The 19,756-nt window shown below is 38.4% G+C and overlaps 2 protein-coding genes and 1 pseudogene across 3 annotated transcripts; all 3 read right to left on the bottom strand.

The window, feature by feature from the left end:
• Window positions 1-1,365: 1,365 nt before the first annotated feature.
• Window positions 1,366-2,139, bottom strand: LOC145494478 (uncharacterized). Its single transcript, XM_081473949.1, has one exon. It carries the CDS (start codon window positions 2,041-2,043, stop codon window positions 1,366-1,368), a length of 678 nt encoding a protein of 225 aa, XP_081330075.1. The 5' UTR covers window positions 2,044-2,139.
• Window positions 2,140-6,258: 4,119 nt separating this feature from the next.
• LOC145494116 (adhesion G protein-coupled receptor L4-like) lies at window positions 6,259-14,842 on the bottom strand. The gene is made up of 17 exons (XM_081473584.1): window positions 14,772-14,842; window positions 14,034-14,173; window positions 12,776-13,015; window positions 12,343-12,450; window positions 11,970-12,057; window positions 11,480-11,570; window positions 11,359-11,411; window positions 10,615-10,741; window positions 10,376-10,479; window positions 9,834-9,936; window positions 8,959-9,109; window positions 8,772-8,853; window positions 8,531-8,597; window positions 7,944-8,026; window positions 7,506-7,626; window positions 7,216-7,257; window positions 6,259-6,438 (listed from the first exon to the last, which is right to left on the bottom strand). Exons 1-17 carry the CDS (start codon window positions 14,840-14,842, stop codon window positions 6,259-6,261), a joined length of 1,851 nt encoding a protein of 616 aa, XP_081329710.1.
• A 164-nt stretch (window positions 14,843-15,006) lies between these two features.
• On the bottom strand, window positions 15,007-18,265 carry LOC145494475 (uncharacterized; annotated as a pseudogene). Its single transcript, XR_014050254.1, has 3 exons — window positions 17,952-18,265; window positions 16,341-16,373; window positions 15,007-15,702 (listed from the first exon to the last, which is right to left on the bottom strand). The product of XR_014050254.1 is annotated as an uncharacterized LOC145494475 (transcript).
• Window positions 18,266-19,756: the final 1,491 nt, after the last annotated feature.

Here is a 19,756-nt window from a genome sequence, read left to right as displayed (position 1 = left end):
CAAAAGGAATTGTCTCGTCTAGGAAAAAAAAAAAGTAAAAGTTGTCTTCATGAAAAGTCTAGGTTGGTTTTACTTAAGCAAAAAGCAGAAGGAAATATCTCCGGCATTTCAAACGACTATCGTAGGTAAAACGTAACCTTTAAATAATTTTCATTTCGAATTCCTTTTTAATGTAAAACGGATAAGAACATTAATTCTAAAATTTAATTCTCACAGTTATTGGGTTAACTAGCTGACGACCTCATGTTCTTGTGCAGAAAATTGTGCATACTTTAGATAACTTCTCGACTCTATCAAGAAGTTGACTGACGACGGACAACTTTTTCACTAACAGCTTCACAATACTTACTAGCTCTTCTGGCTCTTCTGGTGATAGCATGGGTGATGTTGTTACTGACAGTGGTAAAGATGATGTTGCCATTGGCAAAGATGTTGCAGTTGCTTCGGTTAGCATCGTTGCTGCCGTGCTTGTTGTTACTAGATTTGATAAAGCTGGTGATTAAGAATAATTTACAACTTATATTCCTACCTTGACCTGAAACGTATTTCACGGTCTCGATCTGTTGCTTAGTCAAAGAGACGTTATAAACCTGCATGGCGAAAATTCGCCCCTTAAATGCGAGGAGCCTGTTCCAACTTCTGAGGAATACGGCGCCCATTCTTACGGCCCTATATCCGTGGCACGAGTCCTGCCAGTGGCAATGTTTTTTTTGCCCGACTTTTCAAAAGTATTCAAGCAATAAATCTCAGACTTTTTGTCTCTCGTGAAACTAGTTAGAATCAGGTGATATACGGGTTTAAATCCGGTAAAACCATGTACAGTTTCAATTAAGTTACAAACACGGTTTCCTTTTAAGCAATAGAGCACGTTTTTCCGTGTTTACATAGCCGCATCTAAACACGACGGGGCTGGGGTGGGGATGGTGGTTCTGAGAATTTCAGACAGTGATGCAAAGTCGAGTCGCAGTCGAGGGTTAGCTTAACTTTCGAGATTTCTCTAAAACTCCATGTGTTAAGAACGGTTTATGTAGACACGGAAAAAGCACTAAGAATCTAAAATGTCACAATCGTGTTTACATACTCTCATCTCTGATAGATGTAAACACACCTATCGACCAATGGGAGCACGCGTGGTACCTCAGTTATTTTTGTAAAGAGCAACCAATTTATTTTTTTTCCATGTATTGTTGTTACTTTTATATATCCGAAGAAAAAAATATTAAAAGACTTGAATAACTTCTACACAGTATTGCCGTTTAATATTTTTTTCTTGAATATGGTCATGCCAACATATCTATTGGTCACTTTGGCTATTAAAGCAATAGGTAGAATAAGATTTTCAATTGAATGTGGTAATTAAGTTTGTTAACATACACTAACTTTACAAGTTATATTCTTACCTCGACCTGAAATGTATTTCACGGCCTCGATCTGTTGTTCAGTCAAAGAGAAGTTGTAAACCTGCATGGCGGTAATTCGCCCCTTAAATTTGAGGGTCTTTTGCCAACTTTTGAGGAATATGGCGCCCATTCTTACGGCCCTATATCCAGTATCCAGACTCCAGTGAGCGTTAAATTTCGTTTGCGCGACTATTGTTCCATTTACCCACAGACTTACTTCATTCTTCTTATGATCGTACGACCCTCCAACATAATGCCAATGATTTGATCCCAGTGTTTCTGATCGTATGTCTGGTAAGGCGTTTCCTTTGAAATACCAGGCCAGCTTGGCGTTTCTAATAGCCATACCAAAAAACTTATCACCATTAGTTTTATTGTAGTAAATGAACAGAGGACCTGAAAAAGTTGAAGACTTTGAGATATACACCCAACATAACATTGTGATGGAGTGTCGGGCGTCCAAAGTTCCCGCATTGTTGGGAAATTCAATGTAGCTGTCTTCTGTTCCGTGGAACTGATAAGAGCCATTGGCCTTACCATCTGGTCCATCTGCTAGAGACACATTGTTACCAGAGTTACCCGGAGGTTGTCGACCGTATTTTTCCTTTGTTGTATAATCGCCGTTCAGAGGATAAATAGCCATGGTTCTGGAACACTGTGGTCTTTAAGATCAAAAAGAATTTGAGTATGTATTAACAAATGTTTCTGTTACTTCACGACCGCCATACCGATGCCCTTCCAAGAGACACCAACACGGCGTCCCCAATACAAAGCTCATAAATTTGGGTGAAAACTTTTCTTGAATAATGGAATAAATATAGATCTTGGCCAGGCTGTTTATACAGTTAAACCTGTATTAAGTGGGCAGCCTTGGGACTCTTGCTAGTGTCCGCTTAATACAGGGTGTCCGCTGAAAACAGGTTCCCGAATAACAAAATATTGCATTTCTGTGACAGCTCAGTTTGTTGGCAAACTTAAATGACCGATTTACTAAAACGTGGACAAAAAAAATCATGCATTCTTTTTACAGTGTGCGTTTGATACAGGTTTCTAACAATAGAAATGACCATAAAAGTCAAGGTTAAGATGTCCTCGTCCTCTTAATAGAGGTGCCCGTTGAATATAGGTATTTTTTACGATAAATGTGGGAAAAGAAAAATGGGACTTGCACTGCTGTCCGCTTAATAGAGGGTGTCCGCTTAATATGGGGTCCACTTGATAGAGGTTTGACTGTATATTAATCATCTATGAGATTTTGGTCCTAATATTTTAAATGGTAACTATCTTAATTTTTGATGACATTAAAGTGAAAACCAGCAATAGAAAAGGCAGAAACCCTACCTCCATTTTTGCTCCCTGAAGTATATGAGATGATAAAAAAGAGAACTGAATTATTTCACGGAATGAAAGGAATTTTAACGAGGTAGGGGTCGTAGAATCAATCGCTCAATTGATATGCATGTAACGGCACTTTCAGCGTGGTTAATTGTTGGGCCAACATGTATGAGCGAGAACTGAACGCAATTGTTTTAAGTTGAGATAAGATTTAAGAAAGGTAAGCTTAACTAGGTGAGCCTGAAAATAGGTCTATTATTGTGAGTCTATTTCCTACATGAAGATATCAGTACATTAACATAATTATTCCCAGGGTCATATCATTGCCAGACGAAAGTTCTTCCAGAAAAAAAAAAAAATCAGAAAAAAAAAAAATCATTTCTTTCATATTTAAATAATAGCCCCTCACAAGATCCTGGAATAAACAAATAATTTCATTTTTTTCACGAAGGCTAGTGTCTCAGTTCACCTATTACTAGCTAAGAATATTTTGCTTCAACAAATTGTTGCGACTAGTCAAGCGGTTGCGCGTATACTCAAATCCCAATTAACTAAATTTCCAACGAAAGTCAGTCATGCCGAGAAGCGTATTGGTGAACCTGTTGACAGTAAGTAATTGACAGTTGATGGAATCGGATTACACGGAAATTGGTAGGCGTAATGCGAAAAGCCGGGTTCTTACAGCAGGCGCTGCTTCCTCTTCTTCCTTGCGCTTTTTACCTTCCTACCCCTCCCCCGTTTACGCCCACAACGCAGGTCATTATATGGACGTAGTTTTCTGAATCTTTTCGTGGTGAAGCGTTTTCGCGTGAAGAACTGTCGATCAGAAACCTAGTATACGTCGCTCTTCATGGTTGTTAACCAGCCACGAATGACAACGCAACCCGCCATACGTAACGGTGATCATGACTTTAAATGGCTTTCTGTACTGACGTATACAAGCTGTACAACCAGGGGTCAGGCCGTATATTTTGTTACTTTTACTTTCTTTAAAGAAATCTGTCCTCTTTAGCTGGTGGAAATCCACCTGAGCTTCGCAACTATTCCCAACCTTTTCGCCCTCCAGCGAGAAAATCGTGAGTTAGGGAAGCTAGTAAAAACCCACCTGTCATAACACCGTCTCTCTTATAACTTCCGCTCGTTGGATGTTTTATTGCGCAAAATTGGGAAAGAAATGTTCTCATATCCTGCCTCCATCAAATTAATTATCTATAAAAGTTATATATCAATTTTCAGTCCGTTTAATTTTTACATCATAACTACTGCGAAGTTGGATTTGAAATTATGTTTCTTGAGGCTAACCTTTTGCATGAATTACTCAAAAAATTTCTGCCGAACAAAAACTAAAACCATTAAAAATATATTGAACTTTCATGACAAAGTTGAGCACGGACTTAAGACTTTTAAAGTCTTTTTTTTTTTTTTTAACTTAAAGAGATATTATTAATATAAGGCAAGATTGATTCGCATGCAGATATGGTTCGATAGCCGAATAATTTAACACAGTGTGGTGCAAACTGCCAGTTTCACTGGATCAGTTCTTCCAAACTTGTAGACTTTACAGCTACCAAAACGTCGACACAAAACTGACGCCAAGAAGTCATCGGATGTTGCGCGTTTCACATTAAAGATACGATTATCAGCAATAAAAGATCAAGTTTATACTCACCAAACAAGACGATTATAAAAAGAGTTCTGACTGCCATCTGTCTGAAACTGTTCCTCGCGATCCTAATGCGTCCCTTGCTACTTCGCAATTAGCCAAACCAACGTACGGCGAGATTTTTGATTCCAGAACTTTGTCAAGCACCACCGATAGTATTTACGATTTGCTAAGTCCTTATGGATGGCCGTGCGAAAGATCATGGTTTTTGAAGAACAGCTTGCATGAATATTATTTCTTACTGATTAACTCAACTCGCATGACAGAAGATTGTCATATTGTTCCACTGCCATGACAACATTTGCAATTGAACCAGTACGCGGGCGTCAAAAACAGTATACTAGACAGATGCTTTGCCATTAAACTACGATACAGACTTCATTGCCAAAGTCGGTTGTAATCATTTCTTTTTCATCATAGAGAAGATAAGAATTCTTTCATTAAAATTCTTGACAAACGTTACTTTAGAATTCCTCATTTGATTTATATATCGACTTCTTTATCAGTGTTCCCCTTAAAGTCACTTGTATTGATGAAAATAAGCTGCCGGTGTGTCAAAATAGCTCAATGAAAACCATTCAAATACATGACAGCAAAACTGTTGGCGATGAACAGCATCATCTATATTATATAAACAGAATTCGGTGAATAAGTGCTGTTTGAAATATTACGACCAACATTTAATGATGAATGTAAAATAACTTAACACGAAACAAAATGCATATGATATGGAGGAAACCAAGAACTGACAAAAGCGTTTTCTTGTGGTGAAATTTTTAACACAATGAGCATGTTGTGGTCAGCTTATTTGCTTGGTTATCAAATTAAGTCAGAGATATTGAAAATCATATTAAAACAAAGAAATGTGTTTCGGGGGAGGACGTTTCTCTCGTTTGACGTCCTAGGGTTTCTTTGTTGTTCAAAAACATGATAATGATAATCATAATTATTCCAGTTGTGGGAATAATTCGCGACATGCTCTTGCTATAGTGGCTCACATTAAGCGACGGTTGTACAGACTGCATGGGTAAATAATCAAACGGGTAATTCAGTTTTAAGGTGACAACAACTATCGAATAAACATAATAGACGTTCGTAATAAACGGAGTCTTATCCATTTAATTCAAGAAATAAGACAAGCCGTCGCGAGGGCACTATTTGTAGATATTTCAAAAGGATTTTAGCTAAAGGTAAAGGTAAAGGCGACATAGAAGTAGATCAACGGACACAATTAAAAGCAGCTAGCATAAAGCAAAACCTAACGGAGAACATCCGGTCGGAGGTTTTAATACGAGAGAGAGGCAAGGCCAAATCAATGGAAAATGGTATTGCGACATTATTCCACACGGTGTTATTCTCTAAATAATAATAAAAAAGGCTTGAATGTTAACGTAGCAACCACGGACGGCTGTCTTGCTTTTGGCCCTGTTGAAAACTCATTGATGTTATGAACTAAACACACGAGACGCCATGGTAATTTGTCACAAATTCTTGCTTTTTTAATAACCATCGTACTTTGAGTACTTTACAAGATTACGTCATGCATGACAGACTAAGATGCATATATGATGGTAGACATTACTGGCAGTGGAGCTAACAGCAACAAATCCTCAGGAACCATAACAAATTATTTGTCTTAGAGGTGATAGTAAATCTATAGTTGCCAGCCACGTAACTATTTAATCAGTTAATCAATGCCTCGTAGCTTCAAAGCTGACAACCCTCTGAAATATCTTTAACGCAATAAAATTACTTCTGGACGTTTGAACTCGCTTAATGTTTGATAAATCTGATTCTTAAAGTGACTTAAGGATACCAGAGAAGCAGGTAACGTACAAATAAAGTTTTAATCTATCGGCGCTACTTCAGTTCAAATATACTGTCGGTACAGAGCTTGCGGTTGTTGTCGCATGGCTTCACCTCAATTTCTCTCACAACGCCGACATCGCATTGATTAACCCGTGACTTTTCCTTGGCAGGTTTTTCATTGTTTGCAGCTGGAAAAATCGCATTTATCTTTCTTTTGAACCGCTCTCTAATCTGAAGATAAAGTACAATAGAAGATTTAAGAGAAAAGAAGAAGAAGAAGAAGAAGAAGAAGAAGAAGAAGAAGAAGAAGAAGAAGAAGAAGAAGAAGAAGAAGAAGAAGAAGAGGAAGAAGTAAAATATGAAACGGCAAGTCTGATCTGCGACTGATGAGTGGAATATTTGTTCCAAATTAAAACATAGCTGAACCACTTTGCCACTCCCCCACCCGTCCCCTCTCAAATAAAACAAACACAGGGCAACTCACAGGCCATCTCCGAAATTCTGACCAATCAAATTACAGATGGCAACGTAAGTAAAAATGTTTGATAATTTTCATATGACGCCATCGGATTCTAAAAACAAGAATTCCCCGACCCAGAGTTTTTAAATTACCTGCCTATACAACATCCGTAATGTAGATTTCCTCACAAGTTATGGCTTTCTTATTTTTTAAAAAATTCAGTTCTTTGCACCACACGGCATCAAGAAGACCGCGAGAGGGCTGTCACATGCGTTGAAAAGAATATCTAACGCTTCATTAAGATGAAGTGACCTCCATATTTGTACCATCGATTCGAGGGACACAAATATGGAGTATTCATAATAAGCTCTATAAATTTGAGTGAAATTTTATGACGGATAATTTGACGATAAAATATCTCAAAGACCTGAGACTCGGATCGGAGAAGTTAATTACGTATTAATCTTCTATAACATTTCAAAACTTTTTCGTGGCGCGACAATGAAAACCAGCAATTGATTCACTAATTGTTATTAGGCTGCTCTTACCTGATTGCTTCTCACACAGTGTAGGAGAAAAATCAAGAATCCCTGTAAAAACGAATTATAGAAAACAATTGAAACGTGCCTTGCTATGTAAAACATAAATATAAAATATTAATGTAAAGGTACAAAATATTTTTCTCAGTTTGGATGGGGTTTTAAATTGGTCTCACGTTGCTTGCCTTTTTCCATCGTCGCTATCTTAATGGAAAATAGCTTTAAAGTGTAATCAAATTCTCTGACGTTTGCGATAATTTATGTCTGAAACAACATAAGAAGCAAAATAAAATAAAAACCTGAATGGAGTTGAGAATTGTAAAAATGTAGACAAAAGCTGTGTGCAACGGAGCCAGAAGACCAAACAACCACGTGATCCCCAGCAGGGGAATAAACACCACGCATGCTTTGATACTAAGCCTGCAAGATAAGAAACAACAGTGTTGGGAAAAGGTCATCAAACGGCAATATTACACATGGCTTGTGTGAAGAGCGTGACTCAAGGTATATCTACATCTCGTCGGCACGGTTTCACTGAGATAAACTCTACATGTTTTTATTCTTTGGCCACGAGATAAAATCTGGGGCGAGTAGTCATCTCGCAGTTTGTTGTGGAACCGCCATTTAAATGGACAATATGGCTTCTCGTCTTGCCTTCCAATTATGGTCCACACGTGACTGCGTGATGAGTTTGGCTCCAGATTTTTCTTCCCGTTCTCAAATTAGCGAATTCCTACCGTATTTGCTCAATATGATTTTCTCTTGATGGTTGCATTGTGGTCATTTCCTTGATGACTCTCGCGAGTAACAGCAAGTTAAGCTTGAGAATAAACAAACAAACAAACAAACAAACAAACAAACAATTGGAAATGTCCTTAATGCTTCTTATGAAACAGCCTCTGGTTTGTCGTGAATGAAACTTCAATAACGTGTACTTCGTTTAATGAGGCAAATATCTTTGTAGTGGATATTTCCTGATAAACTTTTGTCTTGACTGAGCGGAATGTTCTCATACATACCATTGCAGTTTAATAACGAAGGCTTAAACACAAAAAGGTGAAGTGCTGAACCAAGTACAGTAGTATATTGCAATACAGTATATTACAAAACAAATATACAAGGGGGTACTGTGTCTTTGTTAGGCAAATTCAAATCAATTTTAATATATTAATATATTTACTGAAGGAGGAAACGACTGAATCTTTTTCCGTCGTTTGCATCAAACGCTACCCCCACCTCTTCCCCGGAGGTGGGGAAAATCGCAAAACCGAAAATTTTAACATTGAAATCAAAATAGTACTTTCAGGATAGGCTTCTTACTTACAACTTCGATCAACGCTACAAATGCGACGAATATCCAGATCAGATGGTTATCTGAAGACATCCAGCAGCTAACAGGCAGACGAAAAAAGAAATATAAAGTGAACAACTGCAAAAATGCTACAAACAGTTACCCTAAAATGGCGGATTCAGGATTGATTCATGAAATTCCGATTATGGCGGATAAATGGATTAAAGAGAGGAAAAAAGAGGAAATAATCACAAAAACAGAGATAAGTTCTTACTATTTGTCACTGACAAAAGTCTGGATTCCACCTTTTCCTGCAGCAACGCTCAGCGAAATGGCGACCATGACAGCGGGGAAACCTGCAGTGAAACAGGGAGATGTGTCTAGAATATACAGCTAGAACTAAATGCAGCTGGGCACTAGTTCCCAACAATAATGGCAAATGAAAATCGTACACAACATACCCCATGACAATACATGATAGATGGTCATCTTGTTGTTGATGTTATAAACTTTGACAACATACAAGTAAAGGTAGATTCCCTCGACGAGCATCCAACAGAATGCTGCCATCAGAAAATACTGCATAAGGGCCGCTACTGCGACACAGACAGCCTGTAAAGCACAAAATGCATGTGTAATTAAGTTGTCACTTCCCCAGAAAAGTTTTCCCTCTCCCCCCATTTAAGCTACGCGGCCATCTTCTCATACATGTAGATCACAGTCGGGTTTTCCATGTTTTGTAGGGAACTCTGAGGTGTCTTTCATGATTTTTCTCTGACCATCAGTCGTAGTATATTTTGCATTAGTAGAATCTAAAAGAATTTTTAACGAGATTCATAAAAAATATGAAATATATAACAGCAAAGCTTATTTCCGGTCAGTTGTGGATGCACTATTTAAACGAGCTACGTAATGGTTTTGCGCGTCTTGAAAAGTCTGGCCTAAATTTTTTAAGTTCTTTGTTTGTTGTTTTTCTTGTAAATCTACTCCATCCTTAACCACCCTTGTTCCTTTATGGTTTGTTGTGTTCTCATTAGTGGTTTTCTATCTCATTAAACTACTATTTTCAGGTTTCCTTCAGTCTATATAAAGGTAATTTTGCACGTAGTTAAAATAACTCAAAATGCCGTGACTGAGCTCCTTTGACCATTTTGACTGTGTGAGACAGGGTGAAAATTAAGGTGAGGCGCAAGAAGGAACTTAATAGAGCTTCACGAGTGTGTCTCATTTATGGAACACTTGCATGGGATTCCCTGCAGTCCTGTGATTACGTTACAACGAAAGGTGATGATTACTTAATGTGGAGGTTCTCATTGAACCTCGAGAGGTCTCTTACCTCGTTATCAGTGGCATCAATACCGGCAAAGAAGATTATTTGTCCAGACCCGAGAGACCCAGCAAGACTCATTCTTATTTGAGATAGAGGCTGATGAACATCGCTGTCCAAAGTCATAGTCATGCAACAAAATATAAGGACTGATAATAACAAAACAAAAACACTGCCAAAGACACACACTCGACACCTTAACTATGGAACTCTTGTGTGGCGAGTCTATAATAATCTATACCTGAAAACTTACAGAAAGGGGAGGAGGGATGGCGCAGTGGTGAGAGCGCTCGCCTCCCACCAATGTGGCCCGGGTTTAATTCCGGTCTGATGCCATGCGCGGGTTGAGTTTGTTGTTGGTTCTCGCCTTACTCCGAGGGTTTTTCTCAGGGTACTCCGTTTTTCCTCCGTCCTCAAGACCCAACATTCCGAATTCCAATTCGACCAGGATAGAGGATTCGCATAAAAACCGGCTAAGGTCGACGTGGCTTCCTCTCTAAATATTGTAACAATTTATTTGTTGATTTTAATAAAAGACTAAGCTTACTTACGTGAGTAGAAGATAAGTAATAACGGTGAGAATTACTCCAGTAATAGAGAGAGTTAATCCCACGTATGTGAGAATCTCCAATACCTTATCGTCTTTTTTTGTTACCTGTTTCACAAATTGGCGGCAGAAAAAAAAAAAAAAACATACAGTGTAAGCGTTAATAATTTGACATCATCATTATCACACATAGACAAATAACATAATTGTGAAAACGTCCTAGTAATTTCTATAAAATATTACCTTAAAGTCATCCCCGTAGTCGAATAAAACAGCGAAGTGAGTCATATGATTACAGCTGCATTCTGTTTGTCCAGAGCTGCTCTTTAAACTCACAACATGACATCCTTTCCCTGACCACCCGTCTGAACTGAAACGGGATAATTTTCTTCTTTGAAACAGACGACATGTATAGAACAGCTTTTTAACTGCTCTGTCCCTGATTAGGTCAGGGAATAAAGTCAATCGACTGTAAATTGGCTGCTGAGCCCGCGTTGATATACCTCCTTCTGACGCAATTACTTCAGAGTAGAAACTCCTCAAGGATACCAAAACGAAAAGCAGCATTTAGTAATTGTCTATAAAGTACAGTAGAATTGAGTAATAGTCCACTCTTTCTACGGGTTCACCGGCGCAATAAACTACGCGGGATGTTGCCCGCTAACGCCTAGCCTAACGGCTGGTGATTTACAAACTTTTCGGTAAAGGCACAGAGAGAGTGGTCTATTGCTTTTATGGAATAACTATGGAAAACGTTTGTCAAAGAGAGGAAAATCAAATTTTATTGTATTTGATCAAGTTTCTTATTCTCGTCAAAATTCATGAGATGATGTTACAAACCTATCACACCGACTAAAAGAATGAAAGCAGTGTACAATAGGTAAAAAGCACGGTACAATAAAATATAGGTCTGGCAACTGTATTGCCCAAACAGAGCGCGCATAGTATTTCAGTTATTTTGTAACATAAATAGAGTTGGAAGCTTACTTGTTTTTGCTCACGCTCCTCCAAAAAACACATTGTCTCTTTCCATTGAAGGCCTGAAAACAGATTTATTCATGTTTAAACCGAATAAAAACAGACAAACCAAATTTGACCTTTTTGTTACCTTGAGGTTTCTGAACTTTAGAATAACATTTTGCTTCAACTGTTGCGGCTTGGGATACATTGTAGTGGCCATTATCACTGTGTTGATTCGCCTAAATAGAATGTGGATAAACGAATAAGCTTAGTTGCTACTAGGTCTTGGTACTGCTGAAAAGCCGAAACTCGCGCCGTTCCTACTAAACCTATTGAGTTGTCTTGCCTAAGAACACAACGCTATGTCCCCATCCCGGACCGCTCGACTCGGAGACGAGCGCACTAACCATGTGCCCTGCACCGCGCCTCCCACACACTTTGAAATAAAGAGTCAATAAACCTTGGGGCCGTTTAATTGGGAAAGTAAGTAAATACCCTGGAAATGCAAAATTCATTTTCCCCATCATACAAATCCCAGCTGCGACGTGCATTATCAGACAAAAGGACCTGCATTGAAAAACAGCGAACGCAATAACAAAATTATTTTGCAATGTCGAATCCAGGTTTTGTTAACTTACCTGATGTTTTCACTTTCATCTTTGATGAGGTGATTTGTTATAAGTAGTTCATGGAGATCCTTGTATAAGATACCAACTAGCAACGACCCTAGATTGAACTCAGATTGGATTAGATTCCTAGACTATAGTTATGACTTGTCATGACTCAGTATATGAATGGTATTTATAGGTTCAATTATCTGGCACTTGATCAGAGTAGGAGCAAGCCATATGGCTAATAATATGTCAATATGGTACAATATTACATAGTGAGAACAAAAGTCGATTGTGGTTTATCAATCAAAACATAGTCTGTATTTTAGAATCAGAGAACATGATTAGATACATTTAAAAATTACTGTAATTTTGAAACACACATTTTGTTTACACAAACCATTGTTGTCGAAATTTAGTGACGGAACTTTGATGGTGTTTTGTCTTCTTTTTTTCTGGAGTTGAAAATCGCTTGCGTTTTGGTGGAAAACTCGATGAATACGCAGAACTGTGGAACGAGAAGAAAAGAAAATGGAAATTCCATCCAGTAAGTGGTTGTACCACTTGCTATAATACAGCGGACAATTTCTACCGGGCGTTATGTTATCGAACGAGAATAATACGCACTACTTGTATATGTTAGTTTGACTGCGTAACAGTTCCGACAGTGAAGTTGTACCAACCCTAGTATACGACATAATAACACTTAAATGAAGGAGTAACCTGAGAGAATTTTAAAATTATTTAAAAAAAAAAAAACTATGGCTTTCATGGAACATTTTGTTGCACGACTCAAACACACTGCAAAAGCAGGCTACATAGTTTCTACTCACAAAGCTTGCTGTTAGTATTATTTATGTCAGGCTTTGATGTACTGAGGTGGTAATAGCCATAGCGTTTGACAAATTCCTCAAAGGCAACTGCCGCCTGAAAGATAAGTTCCCTTCGTAGTCCGTTTCCTGCTGTTGCAGCCAGTTGCTCTTCATGGTCGCCAATTTTATTTTTGTATTGCTTGGTGAGGTTTTCGAACAAGCTGCTGGCCTTCTGCAAATACACAAGCACATTATGGCATTCTTTTTAATTGGTTCATATCGTCAGAGAGCTACGTATAGTTAATAAGGGTATCTGGACTGAGTGAAATCCAATTCGGTCTGTAATCATGGGAGTGACTAACATCGGACTACCGCTGAAGACCGCGTAGCAGTGAGAATTACCATAGCAACAGCAATCACAGTGAGTAATCACAGTGTGATTACAGAGATTACCCAGTGAGATAACAGACATAACTGGGCGGCATGAAGCCTTGTTACCAGTTTATCAAAACTGACAAGATTTGATGAGCACAGTCATCAGCTACACCTCATGATTATACCTCATACCTCAAAATGCGGTTGAGTGTGTTTTGGCCAAAATGCACATGGGCAAGAATTGTAAGTACATCTGTCCAAGGAGTGCGTGCAAAATGGCGCATAATGTTAAATTACAAGCATAACGTACACTGGCAAATGACACTGTCCAGTTAAAGCATGACGTACACTGCCATATTTGGGCTAAAATAGGGCTTGTTAATAACCAATCAGATTTGTGAATTTTGTTAGAGTTTTCATTAATAATATTGAATAATTATTACATAGAGGTACGTCTTTTTTCAGGGAGTCTGATGAATATTAAGGTAGTAAACAAAGCGGGTACCTGTAAGGAAGTCTCTTGTCGGAAATCAGTTTTGATCAATTTGGAAATGAATTGCCTTGTCTAGGATAAAGAAAGTAAAAGTTATCTTCATGATGTGTCAAAGTTGATTACATTTACAAACAAGGTAGAAGGTATATAGATATCATCGGCCTTCAAACGGCTAATTACATGCAAAGAAAAAACTTTGAGTAATATATTTTCTTACGTGTTACATGTTACATCTTACATGTTACATCTTACATCTTACAGTAGTTCTAAAGGTAATTTTTCGCAGTTAATTTTAAAACCTAGCTGATGTACTGCACACTATGCATAATTAAATAGCGTCTTCACACTTTGGAGAAGTTGACTAGCAGCAGACAAAGAGCCAATTTCTACTAACAGCCTCACAATGCTTACTAGTTCTTCTGGTGATATTATGGGCGATGTTGTTGGTAACAGTGGTAACGGTGATGTTGTCTTTTTTAATGACGTTGACGCTGCCGCTACTGATGTCGTCCCTAATGATAAACAAGGCAACGATGCCGCCGTTGCGGTTTCTGTACGTGAATGTAAAATTCCATTACCAAAATAAAACAGAACTAGATATAAACAATGCAGGTAAGCTCATTTCGAAACTAGCCGATTACTACTAGAGATTGAGACCACCGAAATGATATGGAAACGAGAGTTTGACGTGCCATGTTGGACGTGTAACATGTATAATCTGACAATGATTTCCTCTTGCAATCCAATCAGAAATCCTGAGCAACATTAAAATTATCTGTGCTGGTTAAAATATTTTCAACTTCAAAAGTATTCAAGCAATAAAACTCAAACTTTTTGACCCTCGTGAAACTAATTAGAATCAGTTGATACACAGGTTTAAATCCAGTGCGTCCATGTACAATTTCATTTAGTTAGAAATACGGTTTCCTTTCTAGCAATTGAGCAGACGACGGGGCTGGGGGTGGGGGGCGGTGGTTCTGAGAATTTCAGACAGTTATGCAAACTCGAGTGGCAGTCGAGGGCTAGCATAACGCTCGAGATTTCTCTAAAACCTCAAGTGTTAAGAACGGTTTATGTAAACATGGAAAAAACACTAAGAAGCTAAAATGTCACAGCCGTGTTTACATTCTCTCATAGGTGTAAACACACCTATCGACCAATGAGAGCACGCGTGGTATCTCAGTTACTTTTGTAAATAGCGCCCAATTTATTTTTTCCATGTATTGCTGTTGCTTTCATATACCAGAAGAATAAATATTGAAAGACTTGAATAGCTTCCACACAGTATTACCGTTATTTATTTATTTTTTCTTGAATATGGTCATGCAAACAAAACTATTGTTCACTTTGGCTTTCAAAATCAAGAGGTAGAATAGGTTGGAGTTTTAATTAAATGTGGTAATTAAGTTCGTTAACATACCCTAACTTTACAACTTATATTCTTACCTCGACCTGAAAGGTATTTCACGGCCTCGATCTGTTGTTCAGTCAAAGAGAAGTTATAAACCTGCATGGAGGTAATTCGCCCGTTAAATTTGAGGGTCTCTTTCCACCTTTTGAGGGATATGGCGCCCATTCTGACGGCCCTATATCCAGTAGCACGAGGCCTGGCATGGGCAAATTTCTTTTGTCCAGCTAATGTTCCATTTACCCACAGACTTAATTCATTCTTCTTATGATCGTACGACGCTCCAACATAATGCCAATGATTTGATCCCAGTGTTTGTGATTGTATGTGTAGTAAGGCGTTTCCTTTGAAATTCGCAACCAGCTTGGCGTTACTAATAAACATTCCAAAAAACTTGTCACTATTGGTTTTATTGTAATAGATGAACAGAGGACCCGGGAAAATTTGATGTGATAGAGTGTCGGGCGTCCAAAGTTCCCGCATTGTTGGGAAATTCAATGTAGCTGTCTTCTGTTCCGTGGAACTGATAAGAGCCATTGGCCTTACCATCTGGTCCATCTGCCAGAGACACACTGTTACCAGGGTTACCCGGAGGTTGTCGACCGTATTTTTCCTTTGTTGTATAATCGCCGTTCAGAGGATAAATAGCTATGGGTTCTGGAACACTGTGGTCTTAAAGATCAAAAAGAATTTGAGTATGTATTAACAAATGTTTCGTTACTTCACGGCTGCCATACCGATGCCCTTCCAAGACACACCAACACGGCGTCCCCAATACAAAGGTCTACAAATTTGGCCAGGCTTTTTATACAGTTAAACCTGTATTAAGTGGACAGCCTTGGGACTCTTGCTAGTGTCCGCTTAATACAGGGTGTCCGCTGAAAACAGGTTCCCGAATAACAAAATATTGCATTTCTGTGACAGCTCAGTTTGTTGGCAAACTCAAATGACCGATCTATTAAAACGTAGACAAAAACAATCATGCATTCTTTTTGCAGTATCCGTTTGATACAGGTTTCTAACAATAGAAATGACCATAAAAGTCAAGTTTAAGATGTCCTCGTCCTCTTAATAGAGGTGTCCGTTGAATATAGGTATTTTTTTACAGTAAATGTGGGAAAAGAAAAATGGGACTTGCACTGCTGTCCGCTTAATAGAGGGTGTCCGCTTAATATGGGGTCTGCTTGATAGAGGTTTGACTGTATATTAATCATCTATGAGATTTCTGTCCTAATATTTTAAATGGTAACTATCTTAATTTTTGATGACATTAAAGTGAAAAGCATCCCTAGAAAAGGCAGAAACCCTACCTCCATTTTTCTTCCCTGAAGTACTCTCGGTAACTATATGAGATGATATAAAAGAGAACTGAATTATTTCACGGAATTAAAGGAATTTTAACGAGGTGGGGGTCGCAGAATCAATCGCTCAATTGATATGCATGGAACGGCACTTTCAGCGTGCTTAATTGCTGGGCCTACATGTATGAGTGAGAGCTGAACGCAACTGTGTTAAATTGAGATAAGATTTAAAAAAGGTAAACTTAATTAAGTGAGCCTGAAAATGGGTCTATTATTATGAGTCTATTTCCTACATGAAGATATCAGTACATTAACATCTTCCCAGGGTCATATCATTGCCATACATAAGTTCTTCCAGAAAAAAAAAATATATCAGAAAAAAAGATCATTTCTTTCATATTTAAATTATAGCCCCTCACAAGATCCTGGAATAAACAAATAATTTCAATTTTTTTCACGAAGGCTAGAGTCTCGGTTCACCTAGTACTAGCTAAGAATGTTTTCCTTCAACAAATTGTTGCGACTAGTTAAGCGGTTGTGCGTATACTCAAATCGCAATTAAATTAATTTCGAACGAAAGTCAGTTATGCCGAGAAGCGGATTGGTGAACCTGTTAACAGTAAGTACTTCACAGTTGATGGAATCGGATTACGCGGAAGTTGGTAGGCGTAATGTAAAAAGCCGGGTTCTTACAGCAGGCGCTGCTTCCTCTTCTTCCTGACGCTTTTTACCTTCCTACCCATCCCCCGTTTACGCCCGCAACGCAGGTCATTATATGGACGTAGTTTTCTGAATCTTTTCGAGGTGAAGCGTTTTCGCGGGAAGAACTGTCGATCAGAAACCTAGCATACGTCGCTCTTCATGGTTGTTAACCAGCCACGAATGACAACGCAACCCGTCATACGTAACGGTGATCGTGACTTTAAATGGCTTTCTGCAGTGACGTATACAAGCTGTACAACCAGGGGTCAGGCCGTATATTTTGTTATTTTTACTTTCTTTAAAGAAATCTGTCCTATTTAGCTGGTGGAAATCCACCTGAGCCTCGCAACTATTCCCAACCTTTTCGCCCTCCAGCGAAAAACTCGTGAGTTAGGGAAGCTAGTAAGAACCCACCTGTCATAACAACGTCTCTCTTATAATAAATTATCTATAAATTATCTATAAAAGTTATATATCCATTTTCAGTCCGTTTAATTTTTATATCATAACTGGTGCGAAGTAGGATTTGAAATTATGTTTCTTGAGGCTAACCTTTTGCATGAATTACTCGAAACATTTCTGCCGAACAAAAACTAAAACCATTAAAAATATATTAAACTTTCATGACAAAGCTGAGCACGGACTTAAGACTTTTAAAGTTTTTTTTTTTTTTTTAACTTAAAGAGATATTATTAATATAAGGCAAGATTGATTCGCATGCAGATATGGTTCGATAGCCGAATAATTTAACACAGTGTGGTGCAAACTGCCAGTTTCACTGGATCAGTTCTTCCAAGCTTGTAGACCTTACAGCTACCAAAACATCGACGCAAAACTGACGCCAAGAAGTCATCGGATGTTGCGCGTTTCACATTAAAAATACGATTATCGGCGATAAAAGATCAAGTTTATACTCACCAAACAAGACGATTATAAAAAGAGTTCTGACCGCCATCTGTCTGAAACTGTTCCTCACGATCCTAATACGTCCCTTGCTGCTTCGCAATTAGCCAAACAAGCGTACGGCGAGATTTTTGATTCCTGAGCTTTGTCAAGCACCACCGATAGTATTTACGATCTGCTTTGTCCTTATAGATGGCCATGCGAAAGATCATGGTTTTTGAAGAACATCTTGCATGAATATTGTTTGTTACTGATTAACTCAACTCGCATGACAGAAGATTGTCATACTATTCCACTGCCATGACAACATTTGCAATTGAACCAGTGCGCCGGCGTCAAAAACTGTATACTAGACAGATGCTTTGCAATTAAACTACGATTCATGTGTTTGTGTCATGTGTTTGAATGGTTCTCTTTGAGCGTTATTGACACACCGGCAAAGTTGGTTGTAATCATTTCTTTGTCATCATAGAGAAGATAAGAATTCTTTTCTTCATTAAAATTCTTGACAAACGTTACTTTAGAATTTCTCATTTGGTTTATATATCGACTTCTTTATCAGTGTTCTCCTTAAAGTCACTTGTACTGATGAAAATAAGCTGCCCGTGTGTCAATAACACTCAAAGAGAACCATTCAAACACATGACAGCAAAACTGTTGGCGACGAACAGCATCATCCATATTATATAAACAGAATTCGCTGAATAAGTGCCGTTTTAAATATTGACCAGCACTTAATGGTGTGTAAGATTAACACAACAAAATGAATATGATATGGAGGAAACCAAGAACTGACCACTGAAAGTGTCTTCTTGTGTTGAAATTTTTAACACAATGAACATGTTGTGGTCAGCTTATTTGCTTGGTTGTCAAATTAAGTCAGAGGCATTGAAAATCATATTAAAACAAGGAAGTGTGTTTCAGGGGAGGACGTTTCTCTCGCTTGACGTCTCAGAGTTCCTTTTTTGTTTAAAAACATGATAATGATAATTATTAAATTCTCAGCCTCGGATAATGCAATTCTAGCTTTCTGATTGGTTCACTGGATCTCGGTTACCAGCCATTATACCTGCGTTTGACCTTATATGGAGATGAAAGCGGCAAATGTCGCTCGGCATGAGCTTTTTCGCGTGAAGCGAAGTTTCGTCGACAAAAAAAATGGATGAAAAAAAGCACATTCGGTGAGCTATCTACACAGGAAATACAGGAAATTATGGACAATGCCGTTCCAGTAACAACAAAAAAGCCACAAAGTTCGAGATAAGATTATTTAACGGTACGTATACGTTAAGTTTCCCTTAAAGTTGCAAAATTAAAATATGACCGGCGAGATTTTACGCATTCATGAAGATTATGTAACAAAAACAAATTTTACCTTAACAGAATGGCTTGCTAGTGGCACCAAATTTTCGAAACCGATATAAGAAATATCAAAAGAAGAACTGAATGTTCAGTTGAAGAGTTTTTACTCGTCTGCGAGGAAGAAAGATGACACGTATTGCAAAAGTTCATTGATTAAATCCATTAAAGCCGCCAGTTGGTCATTTCCTTCGCACGCCGCCGTACAACAAACTGTTTTCCATTATCTCTGACCAGGCAAATAAATTATTAGAGCATACGCATTTGTAAAAGGCCGCAGGAAAACAGGCATAATTGCCGGCGTAGTCCATAAGAAACCAGTTTCCAATGAGCAGATGAGGAAACTGTTCGACTAAGCAAGCTCGGATCGGCCGAGAGCAAGAATTCCGCACAGCTACAGAGGACGACCTAGTTTCATCTCAGTCTCTTTTTTGGCCGACGACGACGAGAGAATCAACGAC

This window comes from Orbicella franksi, chromosome 8 (genome assembly GCF_964199315.1).
Source record: "Orbicella franksi chromosome 8, jaOrbFran1.1, whole genome shotgun sequence".
Classification (NCBI taxonomy): Eukaryota; Metazoa; Cnidaria; class Anthozoa; order Scleractinia; family Merulinidae; genus Orbicella; species Orbicella franksi.
This window is presented reverse-complemented; position numbering and strand designations above follow the sequence as displayed.

Bases quoted from the DNA above. Each gene is read 5' to 3' on its own strand.
- LOC145494478 (XM_081473949.1), bottom strand. From the start codon at position 2,043: ATGGCTATTTATCCTCTGAACGGCGATTATACAACAAAGGAAAAATAC.
- LOC145494116 (XM_081473584.1), bottom strand. From the start codon at position 14,842: ATGGAAAAAATAAATTGGGCGCTATTTACAAAAGTAACTGAGATACCA. The intron at 12,451-12,775 runs GTGAGTAGAAAC...CTCGTTCCACAG, and splicing joins TAATACTAACAGCAAGCTTT to TTCTGCGTATTCATCGAGTT. The intron at 10,480-10,614 runs GTAATATTTTAT...TTTGTGAAACAG, and splicing joins ACTACGGGGATGACTTTAAG to GTAACAAAAAAAGACGATAA.